The sequence below is a fragment of the Microtus oregoni genome, unplaced genomic scaffold (genome assembly GCF_018167655.1).
Source record: "Microtus oregoni isolate MIOR12 unplaced genomic scaffold, Mior012 000060F_ref0000265, whole genome shotgun sequence".
In the NCBI taxonomy this organism is placed as follows: domain Eukaryota; kingdom Metazoa; phylum Chordata; class Mammalia; order Rodentia; family Cricetidae; genus Microtus; species Microtus oregoni.
Genome location: NW_024543870.1, coordinates 5,101,209 through 5,115,980, shown reverse-complemented (window position 1 = coordinate 5,115,980; position 14,772 = coordinate 5,101,209). Strand labels below are relative to the sequence as shown.

The 14,772-nt window shown below is 43.3% G+C and overlaps 1 protein-coding gene across 8 annotated transcripts in view; it reads left to right on the top strand.

Annotated features, from left to right (window-relative positions):
• Sestd1 (SEC14 and spectrin domain containing 1) overlaps positions 1–14,772 on the top strand; it is a 94,955-nt gene that overhangs the window by 39,952 nt on the left and 40,231 nt on the right. For 7 of the 8 annotated variants that reach the window (XM_041639684.1, XM_041639681.1, XM_041639682.1 and 4 more), the window contains 3 exons: positions 1,689–1,797; positions 6,195–6,285; positions 11,244–11,357. In XM_041639684.1, the coding sequence (XP_041495618.1) occupies positions 1,689–1,797; positions 6,195–6,285; positions 11,244–11,357 (314 nt within the window). The remainder of the gene's footprint in view (positions 1–1,688; positions 1,798–6,194; positions 6,286–11,243; positions 11,358–14,772) is intronic. The other variant, XM_041639689.1, reaches the window with a different exon arrangement.

The following is a 14,772-nucleotide window of genomic DNA, read 5'->3' as shown; positions in this document are numbered from 1 at the left end:
AGCCTACATGTGAACACTTGTGTGTCTAGTTTAAATGCATGAATAAAACTGAACTGTTTTGAAGAGCAAATGAAAGTTCCCTTGCCCAAGCCAGGCATGGTGGCGTGTACCTTAATCCCAGCACTCAGGAAGCAGAGGCAGGTGGATCTCTGTGAGTTCTAGGCCAGGTCTGTATAGAGAGCCCCAGGACAGTTGGTGCAGCATAGAGAGACCTTGTCTGAACAGAACAAGAGGGTAACTTCTCTTAAAATCTTAACTCTTGACCAATACAGAAAAATGTTTTCAAACCAACACAATTACCCAAGTCGCTCATGCAATCCATTAAAAAGAAATAAAGCCTATATTCTAATCAACAGAAATGCTATTGAGTCGCTACGTATTTGGTCGAACCCTCTGAAATTGCGGTTTATTGATGTTAGACAAAGTGGTTCGATACCAAAGGTTGCATAGAAAATAGCCCCTTATTGCTGTCATGCCATGAATTGCATTTCTGTCACTAATGGAAGTCTTTCTCACCTCAGGCTTTTCAGTTTTTAGTGATGAATTGCTAGAGATCATACAGAATTGTTTTCTTCAGGATTTGCTGGTGTTTAGGCGTCTAAAACTATTGTAAATGTCTGTTGGTTCTGACAGGAGGCTTCAGCGTGAATCTAGCAGAAATTTGAAAGATGGACAGTATGAATAAAAGCTCTAAGTCGGCTTGTGTCCTTTGCAGTGCTGGGAATCGAACTCGTCACTCTGTCCACAGTCCTTGGCTGTGTGATGGTCTCACTTTGTAGTTCAGACTGGTGTTGAACTTGCCGTCTGTCTTCCGGCCTTTGCCTCTTGGGTGCTTAGGTTGTAGGTGCCCATTATCAGGCTGGCTTAAAAAGTTACAGTTTACACTGAGGGCAAACATGACAAGGACTTGAGATTTCAGCTTGCCCCACTTCCTGGCTTCCGCCACGTTCCCTGCTGTGTCTCTACTGCCATCTGACAGTCTACAGCTGGCTGTCCTGCCTCACATGGCTGTGACTGAGTGTGTTATTTTGCTCTGAATCAAATAATCAAATAAGTACGTTATTTGCTGCTAATCAGTCTATCACGTAGACGAGTCTCCCAGTGCTTTCCATCTTACACGTGGATCCATGGCTCCTCTCCGAGCAGCTCAGGCTGTCTGTCGTCATGGCGTGTTCTTTCAACCTGGTGTTCACACTTCTGCAAGTTCTCCCTCCAGCTTCTACTTTTCTTATACTTACCACGGCTTTTTTTTTTTAAATCATTTTCTGTGTTGTCTCCATTTCTTTTTATAGCATTTTAATGGATTTTATATGAAGACACAGTGTAGGAAATTAGTGGCTGTAATTCATACTGTTGTTATGACTTCGAGCTTTCCTTTCCAGATGCAGGTTTGTTTTCCTGGCAAGCGCTGATTGTCCTCGGCACCCAGGAAGTGTGTGATGAGCTGATTCAATTAGGCAGCAGCCTAAGTGGAAGAAAATTAAAATGATTTTGGTTTTGATGAAGATTTCGTGGATGCATTTTTTTCTGAATTTTTATGTGGTTTTTGGTTTTACTATCATAAGCATTTATAAACTACAGATAGCCATTAGATATTTCCAAACTGTGTAATTGTTTTAATAACATTGGATTAAGATGTTCTTATTCCTTTTTAATACCTGGTAAACTTGAATGTGTCTCTTCCGTAGGAGGGAAGGACAGGCGCAGTGGCCTCATCCTGACGATCCCGCTATGCCTTGAGCAGACAAACATGGATGAGCTGAGCGTCACTTTGGACTACCTACTCAGCATTCCAAGGTGACTCCACAGGTGTCCTTTTCTTCCATTTCAGTATTGTTTCCTATTGGTTCTCGCTGTTGAAATATCACATACTTTTCTAGTAGTGAAATTGCAGTTAAAGACTAGAACCAGGACCTGATGGCAGCACACATAAAATACTTGACTCTTGGGTGCACCCCCCAGCACACAGATTTCTGAATTCGTACTTTGAATCTTCTGAGAACACCTAGGGTAAGCATCTGTTTACCATGGAGCCTCAGTAAGAAGAGAAATGAGGGGCTATGAAGTCTAGTTTGGAGGTATTCATAGGTAAAAGGGCTGGTGCAATGGGCCCGTGCATAAAGGTGCAAGCCTCACTTTCTGAGTTTGACACTCGGGACCCACGTGGCGGAGGGAGAAATCACATCCTGCGGATGTTCTCTGACTTTCACATACGCTAACCCCCATACAATAAATAAATAAATAAATAAATAAACAAGTAAATAAAATTAACCGAAATGGGCAAGGCAGGATTAGAGGCCTATGTACTCCTTTTCCATGAATCTGCCTCCTGGCACCTGTCTTTGAGGCAGAGCTCATCCATAATGAGGCTGCTGTGATGAACCGCAGACCTGTGCAGTCACACTCAGTCCCCCAGGAGGCTCCTGCACACCGCTTGGGAGCTGAGGCTTGTGCAGGCACAGCAGATCAGGTGGTGCAAGGGAAAGAGCCAAAGCGCTAACCTGCTTAGTCTCTCGTCTCTCTGGTGATGTGCCTGAAAGTAGTTCTTCAGGTCTTACAAGGCTGGTTTAGTTCTTTTAAGTTTTCCAGAGTTTCTGTTGCCTCACTAATGAGGAATAGATTCGTGTCTGTGCATATGAAGTGGACTCTGAAGAACTTTGCTTCCATCCTCCACATTCTAAGACGTCGGAAGCTCTGGAGGGGGGACTGTTTAATTTCATTGCCCCACCCAGCTCTGTGCTGTGTAATATGTCGTCCTTAGTCAGCGGTCAGCACCTGTTTCTGCCTCTGTCTTCCCGATGGCTTTTTTTCTCTTCAGAGCTCTGCATATGCCTATGTGGGCTTGAAGGACCTGCTAACCGACTATTCTCAAGGACTCATATTTGTCGAAAAACTAAATGTAAAAGTGGTGAACACGGTAGTTGTTTACAGCCAGCTTGTGGCTGCTTTGAGCTGTGTTTTAAAACGTGAATCATTGTAGACCACAGATTTGACCTGTGGTAGATATGGAAGGAACGCCCCCGCCTAAGGAAACAGTAGGTAGTGTTCAGGTATTTAATTCTTCTGCTCCTCTGAGAGGAACTCTGCTCCCTCTCCCCCATCTTATGAGGGAACTGAAACATAGAAAGGGTTAGCACAGGCAGTTTGGCCAGAACCCTGTGGCAAGCTAGAGCTGGAGACAGAGTCAGAGCCCAGCTAGTAGGCCCCAGCTAGTAGGCCGGTGACCACTGTGCCCCATGGCTGCATCTCTTCTCGCGTTTTCGTGGGTGAGCATGGCTGATATGCTTTGGACATGTGAAAATGCCAGGTGAGCATGGCTGGTACGCTTTGGACATGTGAAAATGCCAGGTGAGCATGGCTGGTACGCTTTGGACATGTGAAAATGCCAGGTGAGTATGGCCGGTATGCTTTGGAAGAGGAACACAGTACTCAGATAGTGGTTAGAGTAGAGGCTGGGGTCCATGGAGACCGATGTATTCTGACTCATTAGACATGTCATCACGTACATTAAAAGGCCTTCTCATCTCAAAGCATTGGGCTAGAGTTAGCAGTCTTAGAAGACGAACATTCTGACATTTGCAAGCATGTTCTCTGATGAAGATGAATGCCACACACGGCATTATAATAAAAGCACAGTCGACCCAGTGCTAATATGGATCAGCAGAACTTTGAGCAGAAGAACCCCTAGATACAATCAAGAAATAGTTATGAGTGTCAGGGCTCGAACCCTCGGAATCCCTTGAAAGGCCTTCATGAGTCAGAAGTGAGGCTGTTTTGTATCCGCATTTCTTTTACAGAGCTATTTGAACCCAGCCTTGTTACCCCAGAAAGGCTGTGAGGAGTTGGGGATCTCACATTTTTTTGTCTTTTTTGCATGGTATAGGAATCTTATTTATAGCACCCTAGACCATGGACGTGCCCTTTGAAATGCATCTGAAATGCCACTTGGTTGGCAGTTTTGAAATAGTATCTCTGGGTTGTGTGTATTTTCATTTTCTATCTTAGTGAAAAATGTAAGAAAATTAAGGGTCTTTTTCAGTGCAATAGATTTAGTGTCTTATCCTTTAAGATTGTTACAGGTGGCATTTGCAAGCTTCATTACTTTCACAGTATTAACTGGCAGATTAATTTATAGTATGCATTGAAATGTAAGTGTTATTTTTTAAAAGCATATTTAACAAATGATTGTGTGACCTACATCCCAGGGTTACAGATGCTAACAAGAAAACACCGTGTGTCTCTGGGTGACAGGCCCACACTGGAATGCTTTTCTTGGCTCCATTTCTTGCAAAGTTCTAAGAACCAGAGGACCCTGAGTTCTTGCCTGTCTCCAGAGGCCACTTAGCGTCTGACTGCCCTGACTCTGCTGGCCTTCCTGGGCTTGCAGACACACTAAGGCATAGTGGCCTTCAAATGTGTCTTGTTGGGACCTCTAGGAATTTCTTCTTCACTTGCATCTGCAAATGCTGACTGGGTGTCTGGTTTCTCCCCTACCCCTGCAAGCATTTAAGTGCTATCGAGTGCCTGGGCACAGGCGTGTATCACACTCTTCCCCTCCACAGAGGATCCTCTCCTCCCCCCAGTGTAGATCTCAACATTGAATACATAAAGTTTAAAACAAATCTCACTAACTTGTCATAAAATATGATTTTAATAACATTTGCAGTTGAGTGCTTTGTACTGTAGTCTCAGCGTCCTGTGATCACACTGACTCCAGACAGTTTCCGTCTGTCCAGAGAATCTAGACGTTAGAAGTTCCCTCCCGCGTTCCTCTCACCAGCTGCTTCAGTCGGCCGCTAATCCGCTCTGTGGCCTTGCCTGTGTTGTACATTTTGTACCAGAGAATTAAACAACATCTGGGTGTTCAACCCTGGCTTTTCAGCATCGTATTCTGAAGGGTTACCTGTGTCCTGGCCGTGCCAGCTGCTCAACAGTGCTTCGGATGTGGCTGCACTGTGTTATTTTTGTTTAGCAGTTGGTAGACATGGATTTCTACTTTTCTACTATCAGAACTTATGCTGTTATAATCTTTATGTTCACGTTCCTGTGTGGTCACGTGCTTCAGTTGGCATTATCTATCTTTGGGATACATCTCGGTCGATTTAGCCCAGTTTCTGCCTTTGCCTACCAAGGATCCTGTTCCTCTTTCAAATACTGAGCTCTGCCTCCTCTTCGTGGAGATCTCACTGCTTCTCAGCAGAACTAGACATGCTTTGCCTGTCTAGTTAGATACGTGCTAGAGAGTTAGTATGTGTTAACGCCTGTGGCTACTGTGGGTGCTGGGAGGGAGCAGGGAAGGCCTCAGAAATCTCCTAGACAGCCAGATTGAAATCCCTGGGAAAGGTTGGTTCTACTTTTCCACTAATGGGTGCAATTGAAAGGACTCTGGGCTGGACTGCCTTCATTTCCAGATCTTTGCTCTGGGAAGCAAGGCTGAAGTTTCCCCCACTGTACTGAGAGAAGGCAGGTGAGGTCCTTGCATTAAGTTTATAGGTACATAATGATAACAGTAAATATAGCTATGTAGTATGTAGGATGGAACTTTTCCATGTAGCAGCTGTTACATCTGGTCAATATTTGCACAGTTAAACACAGTACAACACATTTTGCATACTAAAGGTAGTGTTTTGTTGGCCAGATGACTTACAATGAGAAAATCAAGGCAGTGATGGGCAGAGGTGGAGCATTCAAGTGTCCAGTCAATCTGGAAGCAAGTATGACTTCAGCATGGTAGCTCTCTGGGCACAAAGATGCCAGTCTCCAGTGGTTTAGTAACAGCTCATTATTTTCACCTGTGTGAAGCCGTTTCCTCTTAAATCTTACAATCTGGTAAGAAGTGCGCTAGGCATGTGGAAGGTGGTCCTTACCTGGCTCTTTGGCCCCATTTTTAGAAGGAGATATTGAAAAACTTTAGGGTATGTTAGAATAGTCCTTGGTTTTCTTTTGAAGGTCTTAGCTTACAATGCTTAGAGTTATTTTCCTTCCTGATCAGCTTGTCACTAACGCTTCTAGAGATGAGAAAGACAATGTTAGAAATGGAAAGAATACTCTGGAGAATTTTATCGGTTGATACTGTAGGTCGGACCAAGCAAGGTGATTTGTACCCCATCTGCAATAAAGCTTTTGCCTTCCTCCTTCAGGGTCAGGGGAGAGTCTGGACCTCGTTTAACACCCATAATTGTGTTTTGTTTCAGTGAGAAATGTAAGGCCAGAGGATTCACTGTGATCGTGGACGGCAGGAAGTCTCAGTGGAATGTGGTGAAGACAGTCGTCTTAATGCTGCAGGTGATTCTTGGTCCTGTGTCTGTCACTCAGGAGATGCTTTCCATTTTATAGCACGGTACCATGATGAAAATTACAAGTACATATTATTTATCAGTTCATGCCCAGGCTTCTCAACAGTGACTCAGTTCTGAAAAGAGATTTCACACAGTGCCATTGGATTGCTTAAATTCAATTTTTATATGTTTAAATTTATGAAGTAGAGTTGAGCCTGTACAAGCTTTAAAGGCTGAAAATAGATTGGCGTGTTGCAGTAGTCTGAGCGAGAAAGCCTGTGGTTGTCACGTGAGAAGACTGAGAGCCCAGGACTCACCTGGCTGCTCCACGTGCTGTGCTTTCTGGGTTATACGGGAATCGAGGATGGACAAGTCAAGTTTGAGAAAGTTTGGCAGGTGAGCCTTATATGCCTAGTGGCAGCTTTAAGAAAACAAAACCCACAAAGAAATAAAAATAAAAATTTAGGATTTGTGATGATCATACTAAGAATTTATATCCCAGAATTTATTTCATAGCTGTATCTTTAGAACATTATTAACAGCTTGTAAATTCACATTTAATAAACAGCCACTAAGTCTGCAGAGTGGGGGCGGGGTGTCTTGTCCTGTATTTCTTCATGTCCCTCACACTGGTCTGTCAGTCTCTAGCATGGAGCAGAGACTCAGCAAACCCTTGTCTTCTGTAAGGCTACATTGTCATGTGACACGGAAACATCCCATGGGGTGGACTGCTCTCAGGTATCTGGTCTTCCTTAGAAGTTTCCAGAAAGGGAGCTATTGCGTGACACCCCCAAATGAACCAAATTCAGTGAAAGGCATCGGTAGACTAATTTGGGGAAAATACAATTCATTCAGCAGGAACAGGTAGCATGTGTTTGTTTTATCAAGTATCAGTGGCATAAAAGACAGTCTGAGCGTGAGCAGTGGCGGGCTGCTCCTTTAGGGCCGCACAGAGAAATGGGACTGAGCTTTAAATCCTCAATTGGGAGAATCCTGTGTCATGCTTCATCCATTGCTTAGGACAGTTGGGTTGAGAGGATTTGAGGGATGGCAACAAGGAGAGATAATTACAGGTTTTAACTTTGGTGTCAGAGTTTAGCGTGACTCAATACTGTCTGCGTTATTTAAGTTCAGCCTCACAAAGTTAGAAGTTGGCAAAGCCCAAGTGTTGGGCCCTGGCTTTTTCCACACGTCTGAAGTGATCCCAGATTATTTACCTATTGCTCTATTATTTGTTTTTTTCTAATCTTTATGGATGTGGTTCCTACATTCGTGTCTGTGCATCACATCTGTGCCTGGTGACCAAGGAGACCAGAAGAAGGTGTTAGGTCCCCTAGAACTAGAGTTACAGACAGTTGTGAGCTATCATTTGGGTGCTGGGAATTGAACCTGGGTCATCTGGAAGAGCAACCTCATCGCTGCTGAGCATTCTCTTTAGCCCCTGTTGCTTCCTTCTTAAGGATAAGACTTAAATGCGTCCTCACTGGGCTCTGTCCTGAGATAAAGAGGTGTCCTCAGAGAATTGGTTTCTAAAATTGGTGCCCCACAGCAAACCCTCTGCCAAACGTGTGGTGGCCTCCTAACCCGAGACTTCTCTGAAAAAGTCGTTAGATTCCACTTAGGTGAGCAGTCCGTTGAAGATAGTCATGTGTTCTTCCTTTCATCGTGACACTCACCTGTTGCTGGTGAGCCCTTGGGACTTGCTATGATCTGCACTTGGATCTGTGGCAGTTCTGTGGAACAGTCGGTAGACTTAATCCCTGCTGTGCTTTCTGCCTGATGGATAATTTTGTAGACATTTAGATTGACTCATATCTGACTTTTCCAGAATTCCCTTGGCCATTTTCTCCTCGTTAACTATCTCTATTCAGGAAGTGACTTCGGTGCTTTGATCTTGGACTGGGGTCAGATGTTTGGTAGTTTCCCCAGCTCCGTGAGAGCAGTCTGCCCATCACTAATGTTCTGAAAGAGGAGCCTTGTTTCCCTTGCTTCTCATAGTTTTCCTGTGCAATGGCTTAGACATACTGATTTTTCCATAGGTCAGTAACTGAAGAAACTACACCCTAAACTTGCCAGCCTCTGTGATAAGGATTCTGAAACAGCCGAGCTCATGCTGCTTACCTGAGCGCCATCCCAGTCATCACAGGGACACTGACATGCTGCTGTGGAAAGATCATTTCCGTCTCTTTCCAAAAAATTATAACTTGGTGCGGCCTCGATGGCTTAGAGTAGTGGTTGGACTTTGGGTTTAAATAAATATCAGGAGCTGACCGTGCACAAAATTTGCAAGCTCTCCACCACAGAACTGAATAGTTGGAAAAGAGGTTCTCGGGCCCTCAAAGTCTAATATATTCTTCATCCCGACATTCCAGAAGTAATGTGGTGACCTGGTCCAGAGCCTGTGGAAGTGGCAAGACTGAGTCAGACGCACCTGACTTCTGATCTGCCTTCGTCACCTCCAGCTCTAAGCTACAGTTACTTGAGTGAGATCCACTGCTAACGAAGACTAAACTATTTAACAGATATTGTTGGAATGGGTTCTGTGTGTCAGGCACTGAGGTATAGAATGACATCCATAGATAAGGACCTGCCATTGGGAAGCCTAGGTGCCGTTGAGGCGTCAGGCAATGGGCAGTTAAGGAAATGAATGAGGAGCATTAACTGGTGGTGAGAGCTGTGGTGAATGTGGACACACACACACGCCGATATACACACACAGATATACACACACACGCCGATATACACACACAGATGTACACACACACGCCGATATACACACACAGATGTACACACACGCCGATATACACACACATGCCGATATACACACACAGATATACACACACACGCCGATATATACACACAGATATACACACACAGATATACACACACACGCAGATGTACACACACAGATGCACACACAGATATACACACACACGCCGATATACACACACAGATATACACACACACAGATGTACACACACAGATATACACACACACGCAGATGTACACACAGATGTACACACACAGATATACACACACACGCCGATATACACACACAGATATACACACACAGATATACACACACAGATAGACACACACAGATATACACACACAGATAGACACACACAGATGCACACACGCCGATATACACACACACGCCGATATACACACACAGATGTACATACACACGCCGATATACACACACAGATGTACACACACATGCCGATATACACACACGCCGATATACACACACAGATGTACACACACACGCCGATATACACACACACGCCGATATACACACACACGCCGATATACACACACACGCCGATATACACACACACGCCGATATACACACACAGATATACACACACAGATGCTCACACGCCGATATACACACGCCGATATACACACACACGCCGATATACACACACAGATATACACACACAGATGCACACACACAGATATACACACACAGATATACACACGCCGATATACACACACAGATATACACACACACGCCGATATACACACACAGATATACACACACACGCCGATATACACACACATGCCGATATACACACACAGATGCACACACAGAGATAAACTCACACAGATTCACACAGTATACAGATACACAGATACAGATAACACATACACTCTTACAGATGTACACACACAGATATATAACACAGATACACTCACAGATACACTCACACAGATTCACACAATATACAGATACACAGATACAGATAACACAGATACACTCTTACAGATGTACACACACAGATATATAACACATACACTCACACACACAGAGATAACACACTCAGATACATATACAAATACACAAACACAGATACACACACTTTTATACACATACACACAGACACACACAGAAGTATACACACATTCTTATACATAGATACACACGCAGACACACAGACATAAATACAATTACACACACACTTACCGATAACACACACAGACACAGGTACATATATTCTTACACATAGATACACACAGACAGTCACAGATACTTACACCCTCTAGATGCAGGGAAAGCCTCCTTAAGGAGGGAGCCCTCAGTACAGGACACAGAATGAAGAACACCCTGAGCAGAGGGAGTGGAGGGGCAAACACGTGAGGCGGGTTCAGACTTGCGTTCTAGGATCTCTGAGCTCAGCTATGGTGGAGGAGCATGCCAGGAAGAGGCGCACAGTCAGGTCTGACTCAGCAGGAATCCAGCTTGAACTGCATTAGCAGCTGTGACCAGACATTCTGACCCCAGACGATGTAAAGCAGTGAGGCCTTTGCAGAGTATTTCAGGAAGTTAGTTTGGGATGTTAACAGAACGGAGTGGAAATGAGTAGATTGCAGGGGTTTCTTCAGGTTAGACGTTTGCACAGCTTCCTGATTAAGGAGATGTACTTAAGTTAATAATGCTAACTACCACTCTTGGTCGTTTTAGAAAATGTGAAACTGTGTTGTGTGGAAAGATGGTTTGTCTTCTCCCAGTTACTGATCACAAAGAACCCTGACTTTTTATGTAATGGCAGATAAGAAACCAACTTTGTGAGAAAATGGATTTCTCATCTCCTGAAGAAATTCTTCTTGATGATGGTATTGGAAAACATTTGTCCTGTGCCTTAGAAAAACTAATTTTAATAGTTTCTTACCTAAAATATAAGTCTTGTGGTTTACTCTAAACATGCTTTCAGCAGGGATACTGTGTATAACAAATGTGATTGATATATACGGTCTGTGTAGAACTGTTCGAAAACTTCTAAATAGCTTGTCTTTCTTTATTGCCACTTAGGTTTTGAAGTTTGGAGAATTTCTTTGGCTTTCTTTTCTTATTTGACTTTGTTTTCAAGTATCGTAGCATAACCACAAGTGTCTAGTGATTTGTACATCTAGTAAGTCATTCGCATGTGTAATTTGTGCTTATTCTTCTATGTTTTGCAGAATGTTGTTCCGGCTGAGGTATCCCTTGTATGTGTAGTGAAGCCAGATGAATTCTGGGATAAGAAAGTAACCCACTTTTGTTTTTGGAAAGAAAAGGATAGACTTGGCTTTGAGGTAAATATAATCCTTATAAAAAAGAGTTGCGCCTTGGGAAGTAGATCTCACTGACATTGCTGTGCGTGTTCTGTTAGTTACTTAGAAGCGCCAGCTCTGTGCTGTACTGCTGTACTACAGCTATATATACTCCACGCTCACACACTTGTGAAATGATTGTGTCTTCCTCATACACTGTAAAAGCTTCATCTCCATCTGTACACTCTTTATTAACTCCTGCATAACTGAACCCTTTGTACTTAAAGTTTTCAATGATGAGGAGGAGGAAATGTGGCAAGTGGGAGGCCACTCTAGACCTCAGAGTGGACCATAGAGTGTATTGTCGGCCATATGCCATGTTTATTTTCAGGTTTTTCTTACGTGGAGTCAGTTTTATTAGTCTCGATCCTGTTTGTTTAGGTCACTTTCCCTTGGGCCACCTTCAAGATTTCATTTTGATTTTGGTTTTCAGCACTTTGATTTCATATATGTAGATCTTTCATTTGGTGTTTATCCTATTTGGTAGTCTCCATAGTTCTTGTGTCCCTGGACTGTGTCCTCCAGTTTAAAAATTCTCTGACACTGTGATTTGAAATATCTCTGTACCCTGATTTCTGTATTTCTGCTATTTTAACTATATTCATGTTGGATGATTAGAAATTTTCTCACTTTTCTTACTTGGTCTTCTCTTTGATTTTAAACCCATATTGTCCCCTTCTTATTTATTTAGTTCTGGGGACTGAACCCAGGGTTTTGTGAGTGGTAGACAGGTGCTCTGTTATGGAGCTTGTCCTAGCCTGGTTTGGGTGTTTTCTCTTTTGGAATTTTTTTCAGTTTTGATCCATTTTCAGACTCTGTGTTTGATTGTGCTGAGTTTGTTGAGAAGACCGCTGGAAAATTTCCTCATCTATTGCCATGGTTTTGCTATGTGGCATCTCTGTTTGATTCTTGTGTACCCAGCCTTCCATCCATATTCACATTCATGGATTGAAGTCACATATGAAAATATTTGGAAAAGTTCCTTCTGGGATCAGGAAATGGCTCCAGTGCTAAAAGCGCTTTCTGAGCAAGGACCATATTTCAGTTCTGAACCCAAGTGAAAAACTGGACATGGTGGCACATAATTAAAAACCCAGTCCTGGGGAGATGGGTGTAGATGGATCCCAGAGGCTGGCTGGTCGGCCAGTCTGGCTTGCTTGTGACCTTGATTGCAATGGGAGACCCTGTGTTTAAGTAAACAGACATACAAAAGGTTGACTGGCACCCGAGATTCTGAGGAATCTATCCAGGGGTGTCCTCTGGCACCCGAGATTCTGAGGAATCTATCCAGGGGTGTCCTCTGGCACCCGAGATTCTGAGGAATCTATCCAGGTGTCCTCTGGCACCCGAGATTCTGAGGAATCTATCCAGGTGTCCTCTGGAACCCGAGATTCTGAGGAATCTATCCAGGGTGTCCTCTGGCACCTGAGATTCTGAGGAATCTATCCAAGTGTCCTCTGGCCTCCACTTATGTTGGCGTGTGCATTGTACAGACAGACAGATAGGCAGGCAAGAAGAAAGACAGACAGACACATATACAGACAGACGCACACACACAAAACCTAGACAAACACATACACACACTTTTTTCTGTATTAAACATAGCGTTTGTGCCTAAACCATACTCTTTAACCACATTTCTCTACCATTTGCATGTCATTAGGTATGAGTAAGCTAGGGTTGATTGAAAGCATGCAAGAGATTTATGTGGGGTCTATGCAGATGAAGTGACACTGTACGTAGACTACTTGAATATCTTTAGATTTTGGCACTTGGGGTGATATCCAAGGATCCAGCCTCCCTTAGACTCTAAGTGATGAGTCTTCTTTGTCTTCTTGGTGATCTCTTATCTGTCTCTGCATTATAGCTGTCTGCATGGTTCCTGCTACCTGACACGTGATCACTTGTGTCTCTTATTCTTTATACTGTTGGCTCTGAGTAGGGACTGTGGTATTTCTTGTATGCTCTTTCGTTTTATTCTGAATTGAATATTGGGCATTTTAAGATAGTAAAAATTGGGGTAAATAGCATTTGTGTGTGCATGTTAACCCACTTACCTTTTCTTTGTGTTTTAGCAGTGAGGGGAGGTGTCAAGTACAGTAGCCCGGGTTGATTTGGCTCTTGGCTTTGTCTTACTGTTTTTCCCAGGGCACCACAGGCTTCAGGTTTCTCTGTAGTTCCTTTGGTTGCAGCAATGCTTGTTCTATACACCAAGTAGAAAACAGGTATTTCTCCCCACTTGTTCTTGCAGCTTTGTCATTGGTGGATTTGACAGTTATGTGGCATTAGTGGAGCCCTGTGTGCTACCAATTAAAGGAAGATGGCTCTCGCTAGTCCAGAGATTATTTTCCAACAGTTTCGGTGGGAAGTCACATCCCAAGAAGCTGAGGTCAAGAAAGCCTGGATGCTGCAGTTGGCACAAGGGAGATCGAGCACAGTTCCATAGTTCATAGCTAGGGGCCTTCAGAAAACATGACTCTGCGCGAATATGAAGTGAGCAGGTGCGCCAGCTGCTCAGACTTAGGCTGTGTGCAGGATAAGGAAACCTGGTGCTTTATGACCTTTGTCACATCCTGCTTAGCATAGGTGCCTGCCCCTGCGAATGAACAGTCACTAGCATCTCAGAGGATAAAAGAAGCAGCATCTTTGGTCTGACGTCATAGATGTTTGACTTGGAACGGAAGTGTTTAATGAATGAAGCTTTTTATATCAGTGCCTTTCCTCTTAGACACTGAAGAGACTCAGTTCTGAAATTTACCCAGTCAGTAAGTGCTTATTAAAAGCCTGATGTCCTAAAGAGATGGGAGTAATTTCAAATGCTGGTTATTTGGCCACTAAACATATTTAACTTTAAAGGGAAGTTCACTACCAGTTATTAAGTGGTACTTAGAGCTTAGAGATAGAATTAAATTCAACATTCATTCTTATTTAATCGAAAATTATTTTTCCTCGAGTAATTTGGGCTTTTATAAAAGAAGTCTATGTCTTTGTGTAGATATTCTGTTTATTTTTAACAGTATAATTTTGTTACAAATACTGGTGTTCTTATTAGTATGACTAAGTGTTTTACTCTACAGAATTATGTATAATATAACAAAGTTTTGTTATCAGCTTTCCACATTGTCAATCAGCTGGCCTGTTCATTGTTCCCACGGGATTTCTTGTTTTCTTTAGTTTTCCCTTTTAGTGATCTCTTTCCTGTGCACTTTTGCAGTGCCCTTTATTGTCCACCGAAGATTCCTTCCCTTGCTAGCCTCAGTATTTCTCTGCATATCCGGCCCATGTAAAATCCATACCTACTTGCTCAGCTTCCTTTTCTCTAGTAGTAAAGTCAAGTTCCTTTTGCCTCTCAGCAGCACCTCCCCATTGACGTCAGATATTGCTGCCCAGAGGACAG